This window comes from Rhinolophus sinicus, chromosome 15, assembly GCF_057876585.1.
Source record: "Rhinolophus sinicus isolate RSI-liver-muscle chromosome 15, RSI-T2T, whole genome shotgun sequence".
Taxonomy (NCBI): Eukaryota; Metazoa; Chordata; class Mammalia; order Chiroptera; family Rhinolophidae; genus Rhinolophus; species Rhinolophus sinicus.
Genome location: NC_142515.1, coordinates 115,878,675 through 115,900,408, shown reverse-complemented (window position 1 = coordinate 115,900,408; position 21,734 = coordinate 115,878,675). Strand labels below are relative to the sequence as shown.

Here is a 21,734-nt window from a genome sequence, read left to right as displayed (position 1 = left end):
AAGATAAAGTCCATATTAATAGGTTAATCAAGTACTGACTAGTAATATTCTTAGGTGACTTGATTTAATGAAGAAATATAGCCTTAAGAAACTTAGGTTTACTTTTATTTTCAAAATAAAAAAACTTACTCTTTCTTCAGAAGACAAATATTGAATACTAACTTTAAAAAAATAAAATGACCATATACTCTTTAGTCTTTAGATATTCTACATTCCTATTTCATTTAATGATTGCTTTTTAAAAAATGGCAGAGCTTTAAAACCACTCAGCTAGGTTCAATTCCAAAGTCTATTACTTATTAGCTGCATGACCTTAGTCAAATTACTTGGCCTGTCAGTTTTATTATATATATACAGTAGGGAAAACAACAGTACCTACCCCATAGTTTATATCCCATGTGGTTTTTTAGTTGCACATACTAGAGTTATCTTCTGACTGGATAAAAACCATGGAAACCATCTCTTATTTTTAGAAGTTTACTAAATTTCTTTTAAGATCTATATGCTATAGTACTTGGTTTACCCAGGAACCAAAGAATCACAAGCAGAATCAAGAGACAAAATTTAATATATGCACACAGTTTTATATATAATGCAGCATCACACCATGTAGGGCATTTACTCTTATACATTCAGGTATGTTTGAAACACTTCTTAAGGCTACAAAACAGAACATAGAAAAATAAACAGGAATATAGTCAACACTTACAAAAAGTGATATGATAAAGAATATAAAGTACTATTTTCCTTTCAACACTTCAAAAGATATGTATATATACTTTTTTTACAAGTAACATCACGAATGATCACATCTTCACATGCTTTTAAGTATTATTTGTACTCAGTGTAAGGCTATTATTTTTCATACTTAAATTTTTCTCTAGCTCTGTAACAATGCAATTTTCAATCCATTCAAGTAAAATCAACTCTAAAGGTGCTGTTTCCCAGCATTAAGACATGCACCCACCCCTCTTCTAGAATTTTCTAAAACTTAGTATTTCAGGAGGGGAAAAAAAAAACCCCAGTTAGTGGGAAATCCCAATTCATGGGAGAGTAAATGGCTAACACTCGTAAAATCTTAGTTCTTTGAAACTGACATACTGGAACTGAGCCATTAAGATTTTAAACAAAAATAGCATTTAGACATTAAATTGGAAGCAAAATACAGTAAACAGAAATAGTGTAGCCAAATATGTAATCTATTGAGCTACACTAAAATGGACCTTGCTTAGTACCCATAAGTGAAAGACTAAGGTTTCCCCATCTAAAACTGAAGGTAAAATAAATGAGGCATAAATAAATATTGCCAGTTTCTAGGATGGCTGAATGTTTTCTAAACCAGAAATGGTTAGAAAGAAACTTTATTGCACCAAGTCAAACATAAGCAAGTTTGCAGTTCACAGGCATTTTAATTCAACCTTGAGTCACAAAGGAAACACAATACAAGAATATATATAGTTTGAATCAAATAAGCTGTATCAGCATTGTGGGTTGGGAAAACCTACTCCTGCCAGGTCAAGGCAGGGTGTGTGTGAGCTTAGGTCAGCCATGAAAATGAACATATGGGATACAGGAAACAGGTGAGGACGACACAAAGGCTAGCATCCTGCTGCCGACAAGTACATGGAGCAGGAGCCGAAGATTTATCTGAGAGAACAAATATACACAATACTAAAAGGAAAGGGACAAAAATCAAGTTTAGCAAAAGCAACTAACAAACAGAACAGGTGAGCTTTGGTCATTCTAAACATTTGTTCTTCAAAACATATATAATCATAACACAATGAAGTTCCATAATTTCTAACTCAAAATACAAATGATTCTCACTTCCAAGCATTTTTCTTATAGAAACATTACATCTCAGGTCAACAAACCATATGACTCAGTTAAAATGAAGGACAAAAGCTTGCTTGGCCCTAGTTCGACCTCAGCATAAGGCAAAATCCCCTGAACTAATACATTTAAAACAAACCTAAAGAAAAAAAAAACTGACCTTCATGCAAAAACTGGTAATTTAAAAACTCATTACCAAAAATCAGAGTTCTTTTATTCCAGAAGTTACCGACTAAAGTACCATCTGTAAAGTTCTCTTTCATCATGTCATGGAGGTAAAATATAGGAAACAGGAAGCAAATCAGTATTTCCTTCAGGAACTATAGAGTATTGTTACTCAACTGAGGTAAGACAGACTGACAGTGAAGAAATGAACAGTATTCTTTCCTATCCAATTTTTAAACATTTCCAGAAGAAACTGAGAAGATGAAATCCTAGTCAATAAAACAAGACACTGGAAACAGCTATTTCTTTTGGACTCCTGAGATTAAACTTATTGAACTGTTAAATCTGGTCGTCCTATCTAAACGTGATTTTCATAAAAATTGTCAGGTGAGCTAAAACTACATAAAAAAAAAGCATGAACTGAAAGTGAAGGACCCTCTAATCTCATTCTATAACAAATGTTGATGTTAACACTAAGAAAAAATGGCTTAAAAGCAGTATCTTCTCCAATTGTTCAAGCTTAGAAGGTAACAACAGAATTTCAACAGGTTCTCTCAAGAATTTTTTCTTTTCCACACAACCATCCCAGTCTTTAAAATTTTTACCTAGCACCATCATAAAATACTATCTTTCAAAGTGCTCTCTAAAAATCCTGTTATGAAACATCTAAAATGCTAATCACTACTCAAATCAGCAGTTACACAGACATTAGATAATTAAAACAACACAGAGGTAAATAACCATTATTACAGTACAGTGGAGATTCACTGAGCCTAGCTGGCATCCAAACATTCCTGTAGGTTATCAGAGAACCCAGAAAACTCATCTGCTTCAGTTTGTCAAATTCAAGTGAATTGTATTTGCTTTTAAAGTAATTTGCTTCAAAAAAAAATCTATTTTTGGCTAGTTATACATGGCATGCAAAGAGAAACTACTTTATTTGCATAGCACTCAAACTTCCTGATCAAAAGAACATAAAAAAGGGTAGATTTTCACATTAGTATGTACAAATAAGAAATACAAACTACGGTCATTTATAAAGTGTAACACAGATGAAGGACTACTGTGTTAATTCAGAGAATCAAATCTCCAAATGAAAACAGAGTGCAACATGCAAAAGGAACTAACTTCTAGTGAATACTGCAAAGACTGGAAGGGAGGGAGCATGATCGAGAGACATATACGCAAGGGGTAACAGCTATAAAATGCAAAGCAAAACCATTTTCTAGCAGCATCCTCTAGAAAAGAACTAGAAGTCACAATCATCCTTTTTTTGTACAATAGTTCCAGCTGTGACAAATTGAACATGCAACTGTAAAGTGATACATATAAACAATGGTGCAAAAAGAAAAAGAAAAAAAACAGTAACTCTAGAAACTTGTCAAGCTAAAAATTTTTAACTTTTCTTCTCACAAAATATCTAAATCTGTCAGTGCATTAGTGTTAAAGTGGCATTAAAAAATTTCTGCAGTTTTAATAGATGCAGATTATTTTCAAAATGCATAGCATCTACATTTCTTTCGAGTAGGCACCATGATATTTACACCAGTGCTAAGAATCCTTGGTGGAAACAGCCATTTCATTAGATTTCCTATTATTTCTTAAACATCTGTTGTATGCGATCTCACGTTCAACAAATACCAAAATTCAAAAATATACCCTATTAATATTAAAAGTACTATATACAACATTTCTAAGACACAGGTTAATAGGCTGTCTCATGTGTAATATTAAAGAGAAGACATTGTTCAAGTTTGACAGATATTGAGATGAAAGGCCTTTGGGTTGGAAGCATTTCAAAAAACAACAGTGTTTTAGGCTAAGAACTGTTGGAGCCCAGTTTATGACTAAGGCATTGCATAATAAAATATACATTTCTATTTGGTGCAATGTTATGTTTTTGAATCTATAGTGTGTCAAATGTTATATTTTCTTGTCACTTTAGTAAACACTATAAAGCACACATTTCCAACATTTGAAATTAAACTTAGATAAGGAAAAAACCAAACACTAAATCTATGTATTATATTAAGCTGTTTATAAAAAATACTTTAACAAACTTTTCTACTTTTTATGGGAGCAGTCACCTGATAAATATTGAACAAAGAAAAATGGCAACACTAAGAATTCACCTGCCCCCTTGAACCATATCCAAAATCTCTTGTCCAGAATTGGAGTGAGGGTAAAGGGGGAGGGGAGGAAAGAGTTCCAATTTGGGTTTTCATTTTAATGTATTTTTTTAAAGCCTTCGGAAACATTCCACCTAAGAAAGGGTTTCTGCTCTAATACACTGCAGCAACAACCATCAAGTATGTTGTCCCCGGTGGCCATCTCCCATCCCTGCTCTCCTCCTGTCCCCCCTGTATGGTCGCCCCCTGACACTCCGATGGTACTGATAACCTTCCTCTCGGCTTCTGCTTGGCTGCCCTTTCCAGGACTCCTCACCTCTTGCATGCTGATATCCGCCCCCTCGACCAGAATAGGCCCAATCGCTTTTGTACTTCCTGCCTCCATACGTCTGATTATAGAACTGCTTGGATCTACCACTTCTCAGAATATTAGACACTTCGTTTTCATCTTCCGAACTCTCTTCTTTTGGTCTTTGCAGTCTGCTGTCCACAGAATTGGCCCCACTGACCGTATCAGCAGCAGTCTTAGGATCTTGCCCTTTTTCTGGTTTCTCTTTCAGACTTGGAATGGTCCTTTTAAGCTCGATTTCAACAGGCACAGTTTCTCTCTCCCTGTTTAGGATCTGAGTCGGAACATGAGCCTCTCCCTCTGCTACTGGAGGGAGGGAAGCCAGTGCCGGATCTGCCTGAGGTGTCTGGGATGACTGCTCTGCACGGCCTTCATGCCTCCTCACACTTGCTTCAGGGAGAGAATGTGTGTCTTCACATTTGACCTCGTGAAACTCACCTAGTGCTGAAACTGAACTACTTTCTTTAGCCAGTTCCACATTATCCAGGGGTACATCCAATTCTCTTTTCTCATCAGAGGGCACAACAATATTCTGCCTCACTACTGGATTTTCTACAAATCCCTGAAAAGGGTACCCATACCAAACATGCGGAAAGAAAGGAGGTGCAATGGGAACTGGGCCTAAGAATGGATTAGGTCCAAAGGATGGTTGTGGGAACATATTCTTGCCACTCAGTGACTCTTCATATTCAGCATGAAGAAGCTGCCCAGAGTTTTCAGATTCCAGGTCAGCCTGGTAAGACAACTGTCCATGGCTTTCAGACACCTGAGATGGAGGAATAACCAGAGGTGAAGAAAATGTTGGCGGTCCAATCTCTGCTTGTGGCATGTGACCATTCACAGTGGCCTCAGTCTGCATAGGAAAGTGCGCATCGGTACAGGTACAATCACTTTCATTCTGAGTAGGAGGAGCTTCTTGGAACCAAGGATTTTGAGGATACACAGGGATAGGGACCTTTGGGTACATCCTGCAGGCTGCCAGGTAGGCCTGGTGCAGAGGGTACAGGTAAGAATGTGGGGCCCACATAGGACAACTATATGCCTAAAAGAGACAAAAAGGGGCAAAACAAAGTTTAGAGAGGGCTCAAGGTAAGTTTCTCATGCCTGCAAAGACCGTATGATGTGCAGTCCAGTTCTAGATTACTGTGACACTCAACATGAAAAGAAAGTACAAAATTAAGCCACTGCTCTGAAACTCCATTCCTTGTCCTATCCTGAAACCAAGCCAAAGTCCTATATAAAGGTTGACAGGCAACAATATAATGAACCCACCCAATTAATGTGACGATTAATTCCATCCTTTAGCTACAACTACACAGAAATAATATGGATGATACCAAGTATCAAAAACAAAGACCAGCAAGCACTTGAGCCTCCAGCTTCGACTGTCTCAAATCGCCGGCTGTTTAGCTTGACCTGCACTCATATCCTGGCTTTACCACTGGCTCACTGAGTGACCCCATGCTTCCCAGAAAACTGGTCTGGGCCTGTTCTACCAGAAAAATGCTGACAGGAGTAGATGACCCCCAGTGTTAATTAGGACTCCGTAGTTCTAGCGCCCCCCAGAGCACTCCACAAGGATTCAAGTTAGGCTCCCAGGCAGAGAAGGGTAAAACTGAAAACAAAGCCCTCCAAACCCCTCCCCTGCAAAGGGTCAGCTAAACACACACACACACACACACACACACACACACACACACACGAAGCTGACCAGCTAACTGGCTAATTTAGCTACACACACACACACACACACACACACACACACACACACACACGAAGCTGACCAGCTAACTGGCTAATTTAGCTAAAGCCAACATTAACTAGATAAACACAAAATCAGGCAACGGAATGCAGTGAATGGTACAATTAATCAAGTCTTCTTTATGAACTGTCAGAGGCTACAGAAGGGCACTTCATTTTCTGTGTTAACAGTCTAAGATTCACAGAAACGAATCCAAGCCAGGAGACAGCACAGTACTGACAAGGACAGAGTTCTCCACCCTTTTTCTCAGACAAGCTAGCTCTTGGCTGACCACTTTCCAAAGGACACCTCTGCTCTACTAGTGAACACACCACCTTCCAAAGGAGAGCTTTCCCATGTGATTTCCTTTGATCTTTTCAACACTGAGGTAAGTGGAAAATGCTATCCCCATTCCACAAATGAAGGCTCTACACCTAAAAAGTGATGAAGCAGAACTTCAAACCCAGATGGTTCACTTAATTCCTCAGTGAGGTCATTTCCACTAGGCTACCTAGGACAGGGTTATTTCCTGAATATACTCACAGAGTGAAATCACTGCCAAATAAAAGGAAAATTAAGCAAAAACTGGAGCCTCAATCACCACCAAAAAGAAAGAGACTACACAGTACTGAAAATGCAATTCTTAAAATAATAAGGTTTAGTAAACCTCAGGTTATGACTGACAGGATAAGAGTTAAGATTATTTAACCAGAAATAATTTGAAGTGTTAACTTTAAAATAATTAAACGTAAATACCTTTACACCAAGATTAAAGAAGAATCGAAGAATGTTCTTATCTGAAAATAAAGAAAACAATCACTCACTAAAATGATAAATACATTCAAAAAGCTTTTCTTCATTATCCTCAAACAACAGAGTTCTAAAGACAATCTTGCCTACTGCAATACTTTCTAGCCTGTGGTAAAACACAGATAAAAAGTATAGTATAACCAAAACTAGGCGCTGTTACTATAGGATAATTCCGGGTTCAATATTTTGTCTGTGCTAACATCTAAGTCTCAAAATGGCTAAGTTGAGATTTTTATCTGATTTCTATTAAATCTGTGTGAATGAAACTCAGGTGTTCACTGTATTTCTTTTTCAACTTCTCTGTGGTGTTTAAAAAATTATGAAATCAAAATGTTGGGGGATAAGAGTAAAATCAACACAAACCTAACTCATTAATAACATAAGATTAATCGGCAATCAGCCAAGGTATTCACTTGGCATTAAGCCAGTTACCCACAGACTCAAACATCAGACCACTGACTAATAAAACAGAATTATCTACATAAATCCAGGCAAAGAGCACAGAGAGATTCACTGCATTACTTTCAGTTTTTCTACAAATAGGAAATTTTGCAACTAAAATTCATTTAAAAAACAAAGGGACAATTTTTAAAAGCAAATTTTTAGATATATACTGTTGCATGTAGTACTATGAACGCTGTTTATTATATTCATTCTCTATAGTTTCATGGATGAAGTAATGAACAGCGATGAGAAAGCTCAGTAAATGTTTAGTTATCTTGTTATTAACATTATTAAGAATTCAAAATGGTTTTAGGCTGCTTTTGAAAAATATGACACGGGTAGTCACCAAACATACAAAAAACATAATCCAATCAAACACAAGCTGAAACAGGAGAGGGAATGACTACTAGCCAAACCTCTGCTGTCCTTCCCACGTAAGTCCTTTGGCTTACTCGGCAACATTACCTTGACCTCTACTTACTTACATTTCTCAGTAAGTAGAACCTGTATCAGTACTTGATAAATAAAATCAATTTGGACTTGGAGAAGCAGCTCACCTTTAGGCAGGTCCTCCCCGGTGTGACACAGTGAATACGGTGGTGCAATGGCTCGATCTCCCTTTTCATTATAAGGAAACCCAGGATAAAGCGGGTCTTGGTAAAGGCTCAGTGTCTGAGGCAAAGGCATCAAAGGCTGGTTAACTGCCTGTATTGACACAGGTACTGGAGAGGGTGTCAAATGAGCTTGGGACACAGCAGAATCAGGTCCAGTGGTCAGAGTCTGTGTCACTGACAAAACGGGGATTTGCGCAGGAACACCTACAAAAGAGAGGGAAAGGAATCAAAAAACTATAAAAAGATGAAAATAATTCTCTCCTCTACAAATATGTTTACATTAAGCTAAAAAGTAAAGAATGCTGCACAATAGAAAAAGCTGTAAAAAGCAATCTAAAGAAGTGCTTTTTATATCAACCAAGAACCCTCCTGGACACACAGGAGGAAATAAGCCCAGGAAACAAACTTTGTGTCAATGTCTTCTAACAGTAGCTCTTACAAACGTGTAAACACAGAGCCTGGCAAAAGGTTTAATATGGGGCCAGAAAGAGTTGGCCCATGCGGGATGCAAACTGTGGCGTCAGTGCTGAGCAACCAAAGCAAGCAGTGAAGACAATCAACCAGTTCAAACATCTTGTTCCTGAGACGTTGAGGACATATCTGCAATGAATACCAAATGAACACGGTACTCCACACTAGAAACACAGCAAAGCGTTGGTCACAAAAAGCTCTGTGAGGCTCCACACACCCAGCCCTACTCTAAGGTAAAGGTCTCACTTGAGAATTTATTCAGTCTCTGACTTAGAAGGCTTTTGTTGGATGGTTCACTAGTTTTTTTTAATTCTTATGTCACCTGTTGGTCCAAAAGTTGTAGGTTCACTTGGCCAGGCGGGCACAGTGGCTGGTAAAGAAGGCACCACAGGAGTTAGATGTACCTCTGGAGAAACTAGAAGGGGAGCCGGACTTGACAAAGACACATGCTCTGCTGGCTTCTGCAAAAAGAGAGAGTAGAAAAAGACAAGAGTTCATTTTGCTTAACATTAATTTTAACCACCAAATGTACCTTGAGTTGTCTATCTTTTATACAACTGCAATATCTATTGTGTTTCCCCAAAAATAAGACCTATCTGGGCCATCAGCTCTAATGTGTCTTTTGGAGCAAAAATTAATATAAGACCCGGTCTTATTTTACTATAAGACTCAGTCTTATGTTATACTACATTACATTACATTACATTACATTACATTACATTACATTACATTACATTACATTACATTACATTACATTACATAAGACCCGGTCTTATAGTACATTATATTACATAAGACCCAGTCTTATATTATAGTAAAATAAGATGAGTCTTATATTAATATCTGCTCCAAAAGACACATTAGAGCTGATGGTCCGGTTAGGTCTTATTTTCAGAGAAACACAGTATATAAATGGTCTTTCTGGTCTTAGCAATTAAAGAGATTAAAAAAAAAAAAACCAGTAGCGAAAAATTCTACACAAATTTGATCCTAACCAGGGACTGCCTGTCAAAAGTTGTAAAAGTCACTGGTAGAGACAGAAACAAATCCTAAAGCAATTTGAACACAATACTTTTAAGGCAAGGAAGCAAAATCATTGAAATCACCTTGAAATTCATGAGTTACTTAGAAGAACTCCTCACACAAAGACTTGCCACAAAATTATATGCTATTTAACTGACGTGAAGGACGCTGACTGAAAGGCAAGGACTAAGAACCTTTTCTACTCCTGTATTAAATCAAGAACCAAAATGTCTGTTAGAGCTCAGGTTCCTTCATCATTAGATTTGTAAACTGATGATACTGCTTTTTAAATGTGTATTTCTCTCATTTAAAAATGATTAGACTTGTCATTACAGTCTAATCATTATATCCCCTCCCTTCTATGAAATAATTCTGAAGAATGACTTCTATGTCCAAAAAACAGTGATTATAAAACAACATTCAATAAAAACTGAGAACATTCGGGGCAGCCGGATGGCTCAGTTGGTTAGAGCACAAGCTCTGAACAAGGTTGCCGGTTCGATTCCCACATGGGTCAGTGAGCTGCGCCCTCCACAACTAGACTGAAGACAACAAGTTGCCACTGAGCTTCCGGAGGGGCGGCCGGATGGCTCAGTTAGAACATGAGCTCTCGACAACAAGGTTGCTGGTTCAATTCCCACATGGGATGGTGGGCTGCACTCCCCACAACTAAAGAGTTAAAATGGCCACCACTAGATTGAAGAACAACGACTTGGAGCTGATGGGCCCTGGAGAAAACATATTGTTCCCCAATAATCCCCAATAAAAATTATTAAAAAAATAAAAAGTAAAAAAGTAAAAACTGAGAACATTGTAGACTAACCAACAGAATTATAAAAGAAAAATCATAACTGTACCCAAATTATGATACTAAAATATATTCTATTTCCTATGTAGATGTTTTGTTTTTAAATGACCACATACAGAGCTGAGAAACGCTGAGAATGGAGCCTTCAGTGTCAGATGCAACAATGTACTTACTTGTTCTGCTGGAGGTGGGCACTCTAATTTCTTTGACTTTGATGGTGATGAAACTCTTGCACATTTCTCATCGCTAATATTCTTTAAAAGCAAAAATAAAAAATAATTTTATTTCAAAGACCCACATTCTAGGATCATCATGGTTGCCTTCACAATTCCCCCAACCTGCACCTGACTGTACCCTCTCACAGCTCAGGTGTTTTGTTTCTTATTACATCTGGTCCTCAAAAGAGAGGTAACTGCCTACACAACTTTATCACATCAAAAGTACTGGGATGTTTTTATTGGGGGCATGGTTTCAAACAGCACACTCTTCCTTTAAAAATCTGTCTTGGGGCGGCCGGTTAGCTCAGTTGGTTAGAGGGCGGTGCTCTTACAACAAGGTTGATGGTTCAAGCCCCACATGGGCCACTGTGAGCTGTGCCCTCCACAACTAGACTGAAACAACTACTTGACTTGGAGCTGATGGGTCCTGGAAAAACACACTTAAACTAAATTTTTTTAAAAGTTTAAAAAAAAAAAAAACACCTCAATCTACTGTAGGGTAATGGAGAGTAAAAGCTACTTTCCACCAATTCAGATAAGTCATCATAATGTACCCTTGAAGAAATGGTTACAATCTGTGAGTGAATTCTCCTCAAGCACTATCATTTTTCTCTACTATGTCTACCTCCCTGTTATAAATGAAGTCATCATCTTCTTCTACTTCTTCCTGCTATATTATCACAATTTTAAGGAAAAAGAAAAGATGCAATTAGTATTTAAGACCTTTACCTCCAATGTGCTTGGCTCAGGTTTTTTATCCAAGTGAGCATGTCCATGGATAGAGTCTGAAACAGATCAAGATAAAAAGAAAGCATCAGCCACAAGTCAGATGTGAAGAACAAAATAGGAAGACAGAAAACCAAAAGTACCACATGAATCATGTTTAGTCAGCAAAAAATGCAGTCTTCAGAATAACATTTACCGTGAACTTTAGAGTCAGTTTCTCTGCTACAGTGTGACGTGACATCAAATTGCTTACCTATTTTAAACGGGTTCTCTCTTCGCAATGTATGACTTTAAACTAGACACAGATTTCTAGCATCTGCTTTTGAATGATGAAATAACATACCTTTATCTTTTCGTTCTTCAGCATCCATTCTCCGCCTGCTTCCTTTTCTATCACTCACATGGGATGGCTTTCTCTGGACGCACGGGTTGCTACTGTGAGAAGCTGACTGACTGACTGATGAACTCTTCAAATAAACAAAACCCAATACTTTGTGTTAGACTTACCCACATATATGAACTAAAGTAATTAATCTTAGTCTTTATACGTCTAACTAAAAATCTCAAAATTCATAACCCTGTATACTTCCAAAACTTCAAAAAATAGGACCTACGGGTCATATTGAATTATATTAAGCCAAAATATTAGTCAATCAGACCTTTGGCCTAAATTACTATTAAGACTTCTTCATATCTCCATTTCAAGAAGTCACCCTAACCAAAACTTCACCTTACAATTTACATTCTTCGCACAAAGAACAGCACCGTTCATTTCATACAGACTTCAAAAGCAGCCATTGTAAAGCCACAATCCTTTGTGGGGAAAGATACTTAAGTGCAAATAGTAGATACAGTGCCACTAGGATTGTTATCACTGAAATGCTACTGTCAGCAGTTCACGTAAGCTCTGCCTGAGATCCAACCTTCTAATCGGTGTAACAAAGGGACTAGAATAAATCAGGTTTTTAAACTAAATTATTAGAGGGTCCTTTACTCCTCTGGCACTGAGTAAACGCTGAGAAGGGGATCTCAGCCCTCTGTGGCAGGCGTTTTCTAGAAGACAAACCTGAATAACCACCAAGTCCAAGACAGGATTCAAACTGCCCAGTCTAAAAATGAGTAAGAAGACTCCATTTTAACAATCAAAAAATTTCACAATCTATTCCCACATTACAGTAGTTGTATTCGTACCATTCACTAACTGAAAAAGGACAAAATGCTATTAGTACAGACTTAAATGCTTTGTAGTTTTTTTTATCTAAGAGTTATGGGAAAATACCGTATCACATAAATATACTTAGCATACAGACCATGCCTAATTCACACATGGGTGTGGGCACTTTTCCCAATAATTCCTAAGCCTCAACACCTGTGCCAGACTGACCTATTATTCCAGATGAACTGTTTGAAAGGGAGCATCTCACACCTCTAAATGATTTGAGGCCAGTAGACAGAGAATTGTGTGTGTGGGGGGGGGGGGGGGCATTAGTTTTACACCGTGTACTGGGTAGCCTCCTGTAACATTTCATTTCGCTTCATCCACTGTTGAGAAAGAGCCCATAGGCACAGGGCCCGAAACTGACTTGACACTTCACCTAGGCTGCCAATGAACCCTCCTCACCTGGCATTTACTTCACTCTACATGAGAACAGTTGTCCCTTGTGACTCCCCCAAAAGAATTAAGAAACCAAAAAGTAGAGAACATTTCTTTCATCAGAGAAGCATCCATTGCAAGCCAGCATCTGACACATGGAACACATGTACCACCATCTCCAAGAGCAAACACTCTGAACAACAGCTCTCACTGCACACATTATGTCACCAGGTCCTAGTGTGTTTAACACGGAACACTGAAGAGACTCTCCTGACTTTATACCTGTGGCTTAGTAAGTGAATTGTGAGCCTCTACTGCATATTATTACTTTGGCTAGCAAAATAAACATGTTTTTGTTCAAAAGAAAATACTAAACTAGAAGTGAGCTAACCAATTTACTTGCCTCACCCCTGCCACCAGCTAGTAATATCTTTAGAACTCACCCTCCTCATAAAAAATGTGAAAAGGTGGGGGAATTACATGATCATTAAGGTACCCTTCAGTTTAAAAATTATTAGTCTATCATTAGAAACTGTGGTTTAATATAAATACTACAGCTGACTCTTTAACAACATGAGGGTTAGGGATGCAAACCCCCTCCCACATAGTCGAAAATCTGCATAAACTTAACTAGTCATCCCTCAGTATCCACAGGGGATTGGTACCAGGACCCCCGCAGATACCAAAACCTATAGATGCTCACGTGCCTTCCATAAACAGCGTAGCGCATACAGTCAACCCTTCACATCCACAGATTCCACGTTTCATTGAATACACAGAAGCAAAACCAGAGGGGGGGGTGGGATGCAGAGGGCCGACTGTATGTATTTTTAAAAATCTGCTATAAGTGGACCCACACAATTCAAACCCCTGTTCAAGGATCAACTGTATATTAAGTAGAGATTGCCAAACAATAATTTCCTGTTATACATACAGAAAGGGCTGGAAAAGCGTGTTCATCTCTGTTTTGAATCTCATAGAGTAAACGAGATTCTTCTATAGCTTGCTTCTCTCTGCGCTCTTCTGGGGAGAAGCCAAAATAGTTAGGTTCTCGACTCGTGTGATCAAAATCCTCAGCTCTCTCACGATCAGGTTTTCTGTCAAATAAAACATTCTTGTCATAAAAAAGAAGACAAATGTATTGAGTACCCAAAATAAAATAACCTGTTTTGCAATACAAATTTGACTAATTTAGCTACACTGTGACATTACAGAACTATTGGAAACCTGATCAATAAATGTTCAGCAAATGGGAAGCTCCTGTAGCATCACCCTACATTACAGAGTCAAGAAGATAAACTTACAATAGCTAGGTGAAAAACAAGAAAAGAAAAATACAACTCGCTTCCAAGTAATACAGAAATAATGGGGTGTTTTTTTACTTTTCATCAGATCAGAAATGTAAGCACTGTATTTATTTTACTCCATATTCCAACAGTTTCATAAGAATTCCCTTTCAAGAGAAAGAGAGTTATTAGTTTAGGTCTTAAAAGCATTCTTACTTTCTGTTCTAAGTAAAGGGCAATGATCAAAGGAGACACCAAGACTATCCTAATTTTTTATGACACCACCAACGGAGATGGAAAGCTGAAAAGAAAAATTAAAATGTGCCAGGCTAAATACTAGATGCACAGATAAGACTGCTATCATCTCAATATAATTTTGTTAAAGGATGACAAAAAATGCACAAATAGAGTTACTTAATAGCCTATTAATATAACCCTGATGCTTTTATATGGCTTGTAACTAGTATAAGCAATATGAATACTATTTCTACCATGTCTAACAATTCCACAACAGTGGCAAATGAAAATCCAAAACCTACAGAAAAAATCTTGTCACAATAGGAAGAGACAGAATCATCCTAAAGAGTGGGAAGAACACAGTAATACCATCTGATTTACTCTCAAAGTAAAGATTAGTCACTTAATGCCCTCAGATAGTCCAACTTAAAATCACAACCTAAATCCAACAGGGCAGACGCCAACCCCAATGATACTGGAAAAAAAAGCAGGGGGGCAAATCTGGAGCCTCAGAATTTTAGACCAGTCCTCAAACCCCAGTGGTGGAAGACTCAGCAAATATCATGAGTGTCTGGAAAGTTACAGAACATCACAGTCAAGATAAACTCTAATGGACTTAAATCAAGTGGCCTGTTGACTATAAAATTCTAAACTCTGACTAGGTCTTTTTTAAATATTACTTTAAATATCCGATCCACATCAGTCCCTAAATTTGTTTTAATATACTAGTAAAATCCACTCTCATACCCACAAAGAAGGCATACTAACTGCAAATATAACTAGGTTCCTATGTAATCAGTCACAACGTCAAAAATTCTCTAAAGCTTCATGTCTATGTATTAGCCACTGCTGTCTGCCAAAGTGTTTTTGATATACCAAGTAATATATAGCTAACACATAAAAGAAAAAAGGATCCTAATGAGACAAAGACATTTCATACCTGCCTGATCATTCTAACAATTCCTGGGAGACTGGATAATACAACACGAGAAACACACTGGACATAAATTCAGTTTGTGGTAAACAAAAGTATGTTTAAATTAGCCATTCAGTAGTCTATGTGTATTTTAATTTCTTTTTTAACAAATAACATGGATCTTTTACATAATTCATCTTTTATTCATTTTTTTAATTGGGGAATGTTAGGGAACTGTTTTTCCAGGGCCCATCAGCTCCAAGCCGCTGTCCTTCAGTCTAGTTGTGGAGGGCGCAGCTCACTGGCCCATGGGGGAATCGAACCAGCAACCCTGTTGTTCAGAGCTCACGCTCTACCAGCTGAGCCACCCGGCTGGCCCCTTTTTTAATCTTTAAGACACCGCAGAGTATCCCTGTGTTTAAGGGAAAATAATGCTTCTTTCCTAGTCTGTTAAAAAAATAAGAATTTTTTTTTAAAATCTCATTTCTGCCTATGACTTTCCGATGGTTTCCAAAGTTAATATTCAAAATAAGTCAGACCTCTTAGGTACGTTGCCTGCACTGGTTAAAATGCCTGCCACCACCCCTCGAGTCTTCAGAGAAAGCATGGCCCTACTGACAACTTGATTTCAGACTTCTACCACCAGAACTATGAGAGAAGAACTGTCTGTTGTTTTAGGCCACCCAGTTTGTGGTACCTTGCTACGCCAGGCAAAGGAAACAAAGTACTGGTAACACGTCAGACTAAGAACCTACAACTGTCTTGAAGACATTACATAAACTATCATTAATGACAAAATGTTAAGTACATTCCCAAGAAAGGGGGAATGCCCAAATGCCAGAAATAAAGGAACTCAAGACTAGAGCTTGGCAAGCACATAAGCTGATGATGCCACAGCTGTTGAGACAGTTGGGGAGAGGAAGCTTGGACAGGGAATGCACTGGTCACAGTAACCCAGGATGGCTCCAGCGCCCACAGGAAATATGGCCGAGTTTACATGAAAAGGACAGCCTGCACTTAAGATACACTCTCAAATAAAGCACCTCCGAAGGGTTATAAACTACACAGAAAGGCAGATTAGGGAAAAAACAAAATCCACAGCACAGAAATTTATGACCCTGAAACTCATCTGTCTCTGGATATTCAGTCAGAATGCTGATATTTGTGATTACATAAACCTAAAACAGGTACCCCATTTAAGACACATTACCACAAACAATCCAAACTTACCAGTAAACCAACCACCTTGGTTGACTTAACTTCCTATATAAAGGGAAACATCCAAAGAATTCTGTTTGTTGGGAGAGATCCTCCAAGGAATTTGGAATGCAATTTGGTATATGCGCTGCCGAAGCGAGCATATTAGAATGCAATTTGGAATCCAGTATTTAATATATTACGGGCTACCAGAAAACTATCAAGTACCAGAAATAAGATTTGGCTAGGATAAGATCTATCAAATCATTTGAAAAAAAATATTCAAAAATAAAGATCTCTTGCCCTACATTACTGTCATGTGTTTAAAGAGAATTATAAAGACGGAAATCCTCACATAATAGTTTACCAACAATACTTTTGATATGCTGTAGACATGCATATTAACAAAAAGTTGTAACTACTCAAAAGCATGTAATGCGGCAAACAAAAGAAATGCCCCTCACTTAATTTCTACGTCTCTTATATTCAGAAAGTTTACCTTATGGTCTGTGAGGGTGTCCTAAGATTTTTGTGCTCGCTGGTGGGTTTCTGAGACTGTGACCCTGCAGAATGACTAGGGTATGCATGCTGTCTTACTCCCGAAGGGTGCTGGAGTCGAGGAGGTAGTGCTGATGGGGCTTTTACTGGCTTGTTTGAATTCTTTGGCCCTCTGTAATCCACGTCTGTGACAAGAAGCCAAAATACCTCATAATTTTCTTATTATAAACAACCCCATGTACTATCATCCCTCTCCCAAAGAAAGAATAACTTCATGTGCTCCTACCAGAATGGCAATTTTGTCCAGAAAGGGAAGTTTTTTTCATCTTCTTCCCTGACACTGTGTTCCAGCTTTCTGAGGGAGGTGGTTTGAGGTTCTTCGGTAATTGTCTTCAAAAGGAAGAAAAAAACCTTGTAATAACTTGAAGTATTCCTCATAAGGGTATCTATTAAAGAATTCTGCATAACTATTTTATTTGCAACTTACATAATAATTTCCCGTTTTAATTCTTGTATTAAAAACAAATTGAAGTAAAAACAAAGCATTTAGCAATCGAGATATAATTCTAATCAAATAAAATGACATAAATCAAAAGCATATTTTCTAACCTGAAAAAAACACTAAAATGCTTTAATACAGTCAAAGCAAAAGATCAGATAAAGAAGGAATGGTTGCTGTCCTATTAGATGTGGTGGTGGTACTGTAGTTAAGGTTGTATATGAGAAATTGTGTGATGTCTGAGATTTTTTGAGACATTCCAATTTCATTTCCATTTTTAAAAAAGGGGCTAGGGAGAACAGATTAGAAAAAACTACCAAATGTTAATTGCTGAAATAGGGTGATGGGTATATTGGGGTTCGCTGTACTATCCTCCTTATTTTTGCATATGGTTGAAATTTTCCATAGTAAAGTTTAGGTGCCTCTAATAAAGGCAGCAGCAACTGAAACAAAAGGTGCTCTAAAGTAACACTGTGTAACAGAAAGTTAACCATAAAATTTTACTCCATTTGACATTTACTGAAAAGTAACTCCATGTAATGCAGTAGTGAACATTAGAAATGATTATGGTTCCTGCCCTCCAAAGCTCCCACTTTACAGTTAACAACAGTTAATTTCCCAAAATGCCTTTGTGAAGAATGGCACATTTTAAACAGTAAGCAACAAAACAAGTATTTTTATTTAAACTATCTCATCATGCAAGATACTGAATTTGAATTCGAACTGTTTTTTTAAAAGACCTAAATAAATATATTTCTACACATAGGCGACACCTTTAATTGAATTTGCAAATAAATGGGGCCATTTAGAAATTCCCATGATTACATTAGGGTAATGGAAAAGATAGTAAGTGTTTTAGATGAAAAGCAGTACATACTTCTTTCCAAGTTCTTCACCCAGAACTGGTCCGTTCACAGAGTGAACCCCTTGAAAGTCTGCATTAGAAAATTTCCCATTGTGATCCAACCTAACCTGTTGAACAATTCCAGAAAGATCAGTCACCTGCTTGCTTGCACGAGGGATCACTTTTTAAATTTTATTTTGTTTTCAATTAAAGAGAAAACAAAATATATATTGTTAAACACAAACTAAATTGAAAAGAGTGTATAATATGTCTCTCTGAATTCCCAGACTCATGTACCTCTAACCTAAAACACTTTTTGTTTACCCTTCCAAAATTGTTCTAAATTGTTTTTCTAACCAGTTCAAGTAGGAGCACAATCTACTAAAGCTCCAAACAAGAGAGGCAGCGTGTCCTGGTTCTGAACTCAGGGCTGTGGCACCATACACACCAGGATTCCAGGCCTGGCGTTTCTACTTACCAGCAATTCGACCTTGGGCAAGTTACAACTATACTTCAGTGTCTTCACATGCAAAATGGGGCTAATAATAGTACCAAAGTCATAGGCCTCTGGAGATGGGATGAGGGAGGTATGATATATATAAAGGACACGAGATCAATTATTATTACTATATTATCTTCTCACTTTTCCAATACTTAAAGTGGGTAATTGTGACCCATCTTCTCCCTAAAAACAGATCCATTATCTGTTCTCTAACATACAACTGGTATTTCCCAATAGTAAATTGTGACACAAGAGTAACTCCTTAAGTTTCTTTCTAGTCAAAACAGGGCACCTGCACCTCACTGCACAGGATCACTAGGAACACTGCAGGCAGCAGTGCTCTGAGTAACCTCCTACTTTCATTATTAGTGCAAGTCCTCAGCTGAGGTTTCATTCTTCACCAATCACATCAGGACACACTTCGCCTTCCTCTCTTCCAACAGTTTAATAATAAAAAAGATTTTTCTGACGTTATTATTTATCAAAAGTTTAAACTACATCTTACATGCTTACTTCAGTAAGCAAGTCATCTTTGAGTCCTAGCAGTTTCCATAGTAAAATTTCAATTAAATTTTATCCAAGTGTAATTGTCAAGTAGTAGAAATAGAAACAAAATACTCTAAAAAGGAAAAAATTAAAACAAGTATCTGCTTTACAATCTACTTTATCAACAGCATCTACTTTACCAAAAGCAACTGCAACCTCAAAGGAAATATGCTTGATTTGAAATAACAAGAAACACAACTTAAATGATGCAGCATAAGATAAGCAATCTTCTCTTCTCTGCTAAGGAGGTAGCGAGAGGGGGGGAGCCCTAAGCCCTCCTGGTTCTACTCTTGTGTTGTCTTCCATGTTTTCCAAAGCACCCTAGTAAAAGATCCCACAATTCTGTTCTGTAATTAGAGCATGTTTCTGATAATCCCGTAAGAAAGAACACAAGTGAATCGTATCCTCTTCTTCCTTTTTCAAATACCCCAGAATCAGAACATGATTAAGCTCTTAAAAGTGCCCAGATATAATCCTGGTCAATCAGATACTTAAAACATAAACTACTTTACCACAAAGGAAATGAGCATTTCCCCACATGTCAAGAAGAAATGCTTGTCAGTGGCTCTTTTAAACTAGCTTTTAAAAGGTAACACTTTTTGATGAAAATTATCTTCCAAATAACGTTTTTTGTGTATGTGGGTTGTTTTTGTTTGGGAAATAGCTTTTTATTTTTTTTTAAGTAAACAAAGGACAGAAAAGGGACGTTGGAAATTATCTTATCCAGTTTCTCTAGCATTGGCACTGTTGACACTTTGGACCAGACAATTCTTTGTTAGGGGGCGGGGAGGTCCTGCGCAGTGTAAGATGTTTGGCAGCATCCCTGGTCTATGCTACCTAGATGTCAACAGCACCGTCTCATTTGTGACAACAAAAAAATGTCTGCAGACATTGCTAAATGGAGGGGGGGCAGGGTGCAAAATCACTCCAAGAAACACTGATCTAATCCAACATTTCCCTTTATTAAGGAGCTACTTAAATCCAGAGCTGTAGTTTATTCAAAGTAAATGGTAAAACTCCTTCTTGTTCACTCTCCTTTCTTCAACAGAAAAGATTATAAATGTATCATCTTTCAGGAAGACTTTTATAAACAAAACATATTGACCTATAATGTCAAGCTTGATTCAATTTCAGTAAATTATTTGCCAATTGTAATGAAACTTTGTCCTAAAATCTAAAGTTATTACTTCTTTGAAGCAAATAGTATCAAAGACTGAATTGTTTTTTAAAGATCATGTGATAAATTTACATACATACAATTTTGGTAATGTATTTAAATAGATTAAAATGCCAAATATATGTGACTATTATAATGTATATATTATAAATATATTCTGAAACCCCAAATTAACAACACATTCAAACTTGATCTGTTTTCTTGGTTCCTGTTAGAACAAGATTTCAAGTAAAATCTTTTCTTCTATATAATTACTTACTTGGCATTTATCTCCAACTTCATATTGTAAGCCAGCAGCAATGGAATAATCATGCTTCTGTTGAGCTGTAAACAATTATCAGTATAATATCAGGTTGATATAATTATTTTCAATGCCACAAAGCAAATTTATGGAAGATGCAGATTTTTAAACTCACCTTGTTTAGACTTCAGCCAAATTTCATATTCCACATTTCTATAGACTGCTGGATTGAGTGACTTAAGAACCTTTCTAGACAAAGGAAGGCTTGAGGATTTCCCATTGTTTTTCAGATGCTAAACAAACAAAGTCAGGAAGTCCAATCAACACAGAAATGCTTACATAACATTGTTGTTTGAGATACGTTTAAGAATAAAATCAAAACAAAACTTCAAAAATTAAAGTTGCTGAAAAATTTCTTACTAGTAGATGCTCCTGAGTACTGAAAATGTACCAGAAAAGAGGAAAAAAAATAAGATTACAATTTCATAAGCTCTTATATTATTAACAGAAAAAAAAATACCTGATCACTTGACAAGTTTTTAAATCCATTCACAGCATTAGCAGTGGTAGCTTTACTCCTACAAAGGAAGACATGTAACTATAATTAGGAGTACAAAATGTGTTTGCAGGCAATTAACTTAGTCAAACTTCATATAAAAATCTCAAAAAAGTCAATTATATTCCAAAAGTCAAAGCTATATTCCAGGGGTGTCCAAACTTTTTTCAACGTTTTTCACCAACGGCCATATGCAGTAAAATACACAAACAGCCGGGCCACTCACTCAAGGTGAAGTACATATTGCCTCACCTGGTTTATTTAAGTAAACTAAATATATTTTTGGAATTTGCTGCGGGTGATATGAAAA

The 21,734-nt window shown here is 37.2% G+C and overlaps 1 protein-coding gene across 1 annotated transcript in view; it reads right to left on the bottom strand.

The window, feature by feature from the left end:
* Positions 1–550: 550 nt before the first annotated feature.
* OTUD4 (OTU deubiquitinase 4) overlaps positions 551–21,734 on the bottom strand; it is a 46,375-nt gene continuing 25,191 nt past the window's right edge. The window contains exons 8-21 of the mRNA XM_074338473.1: positions 21,389–21,446; positions 21,044–21,161; positions 20,887–20,951; positions 18,436–18,530; positions 17,346–17,449; positions 17,061–17,244; positions 13,860–14,022; positions 11,675–11,798; positions 11,335–11,390; positions 10,561–10,641; positions 8,879–9,017; positions 8,029–8,289; positions 6,974–7,014; positions 551–5,518 (exon numbers count right to left, since the gene is read on the bottom strand). Coding sequence (XP_074194574.1) covers positions 4,304–5,518; positions 6,974–7,014; positions 8,029–8,289; positions 8,879–9,017; positions 10,561–10,641; positions 11,335–11,390; positions 11,675–11,798; positions 13,860–14,022; positions 17,061–17,244; positions 17,346–17,449; positions 18,436–18,530; positions 20,887–20,951; positions 21,044–21,161; positions 21,389–21,446 — 2,704 coding nt within the window. The 3' untranslated portion in view covers positions 551–4,303. The remainder of the gene's footprint in view (positions 5,519–6,973; positions 7,015–8,028; positions 8,290–8,878; positions 9,018–10,560; positions 10,642–11,334; positions 11,391–11,674; positions 11,799–13,859; positions 14,023–17,060; positions 17,245–17,345; positions 17,450–18,435; positions 18,531–20,886; positions 20,952–21,043; positions 21,162–21,388; positions 21,447–21,734) is intronic.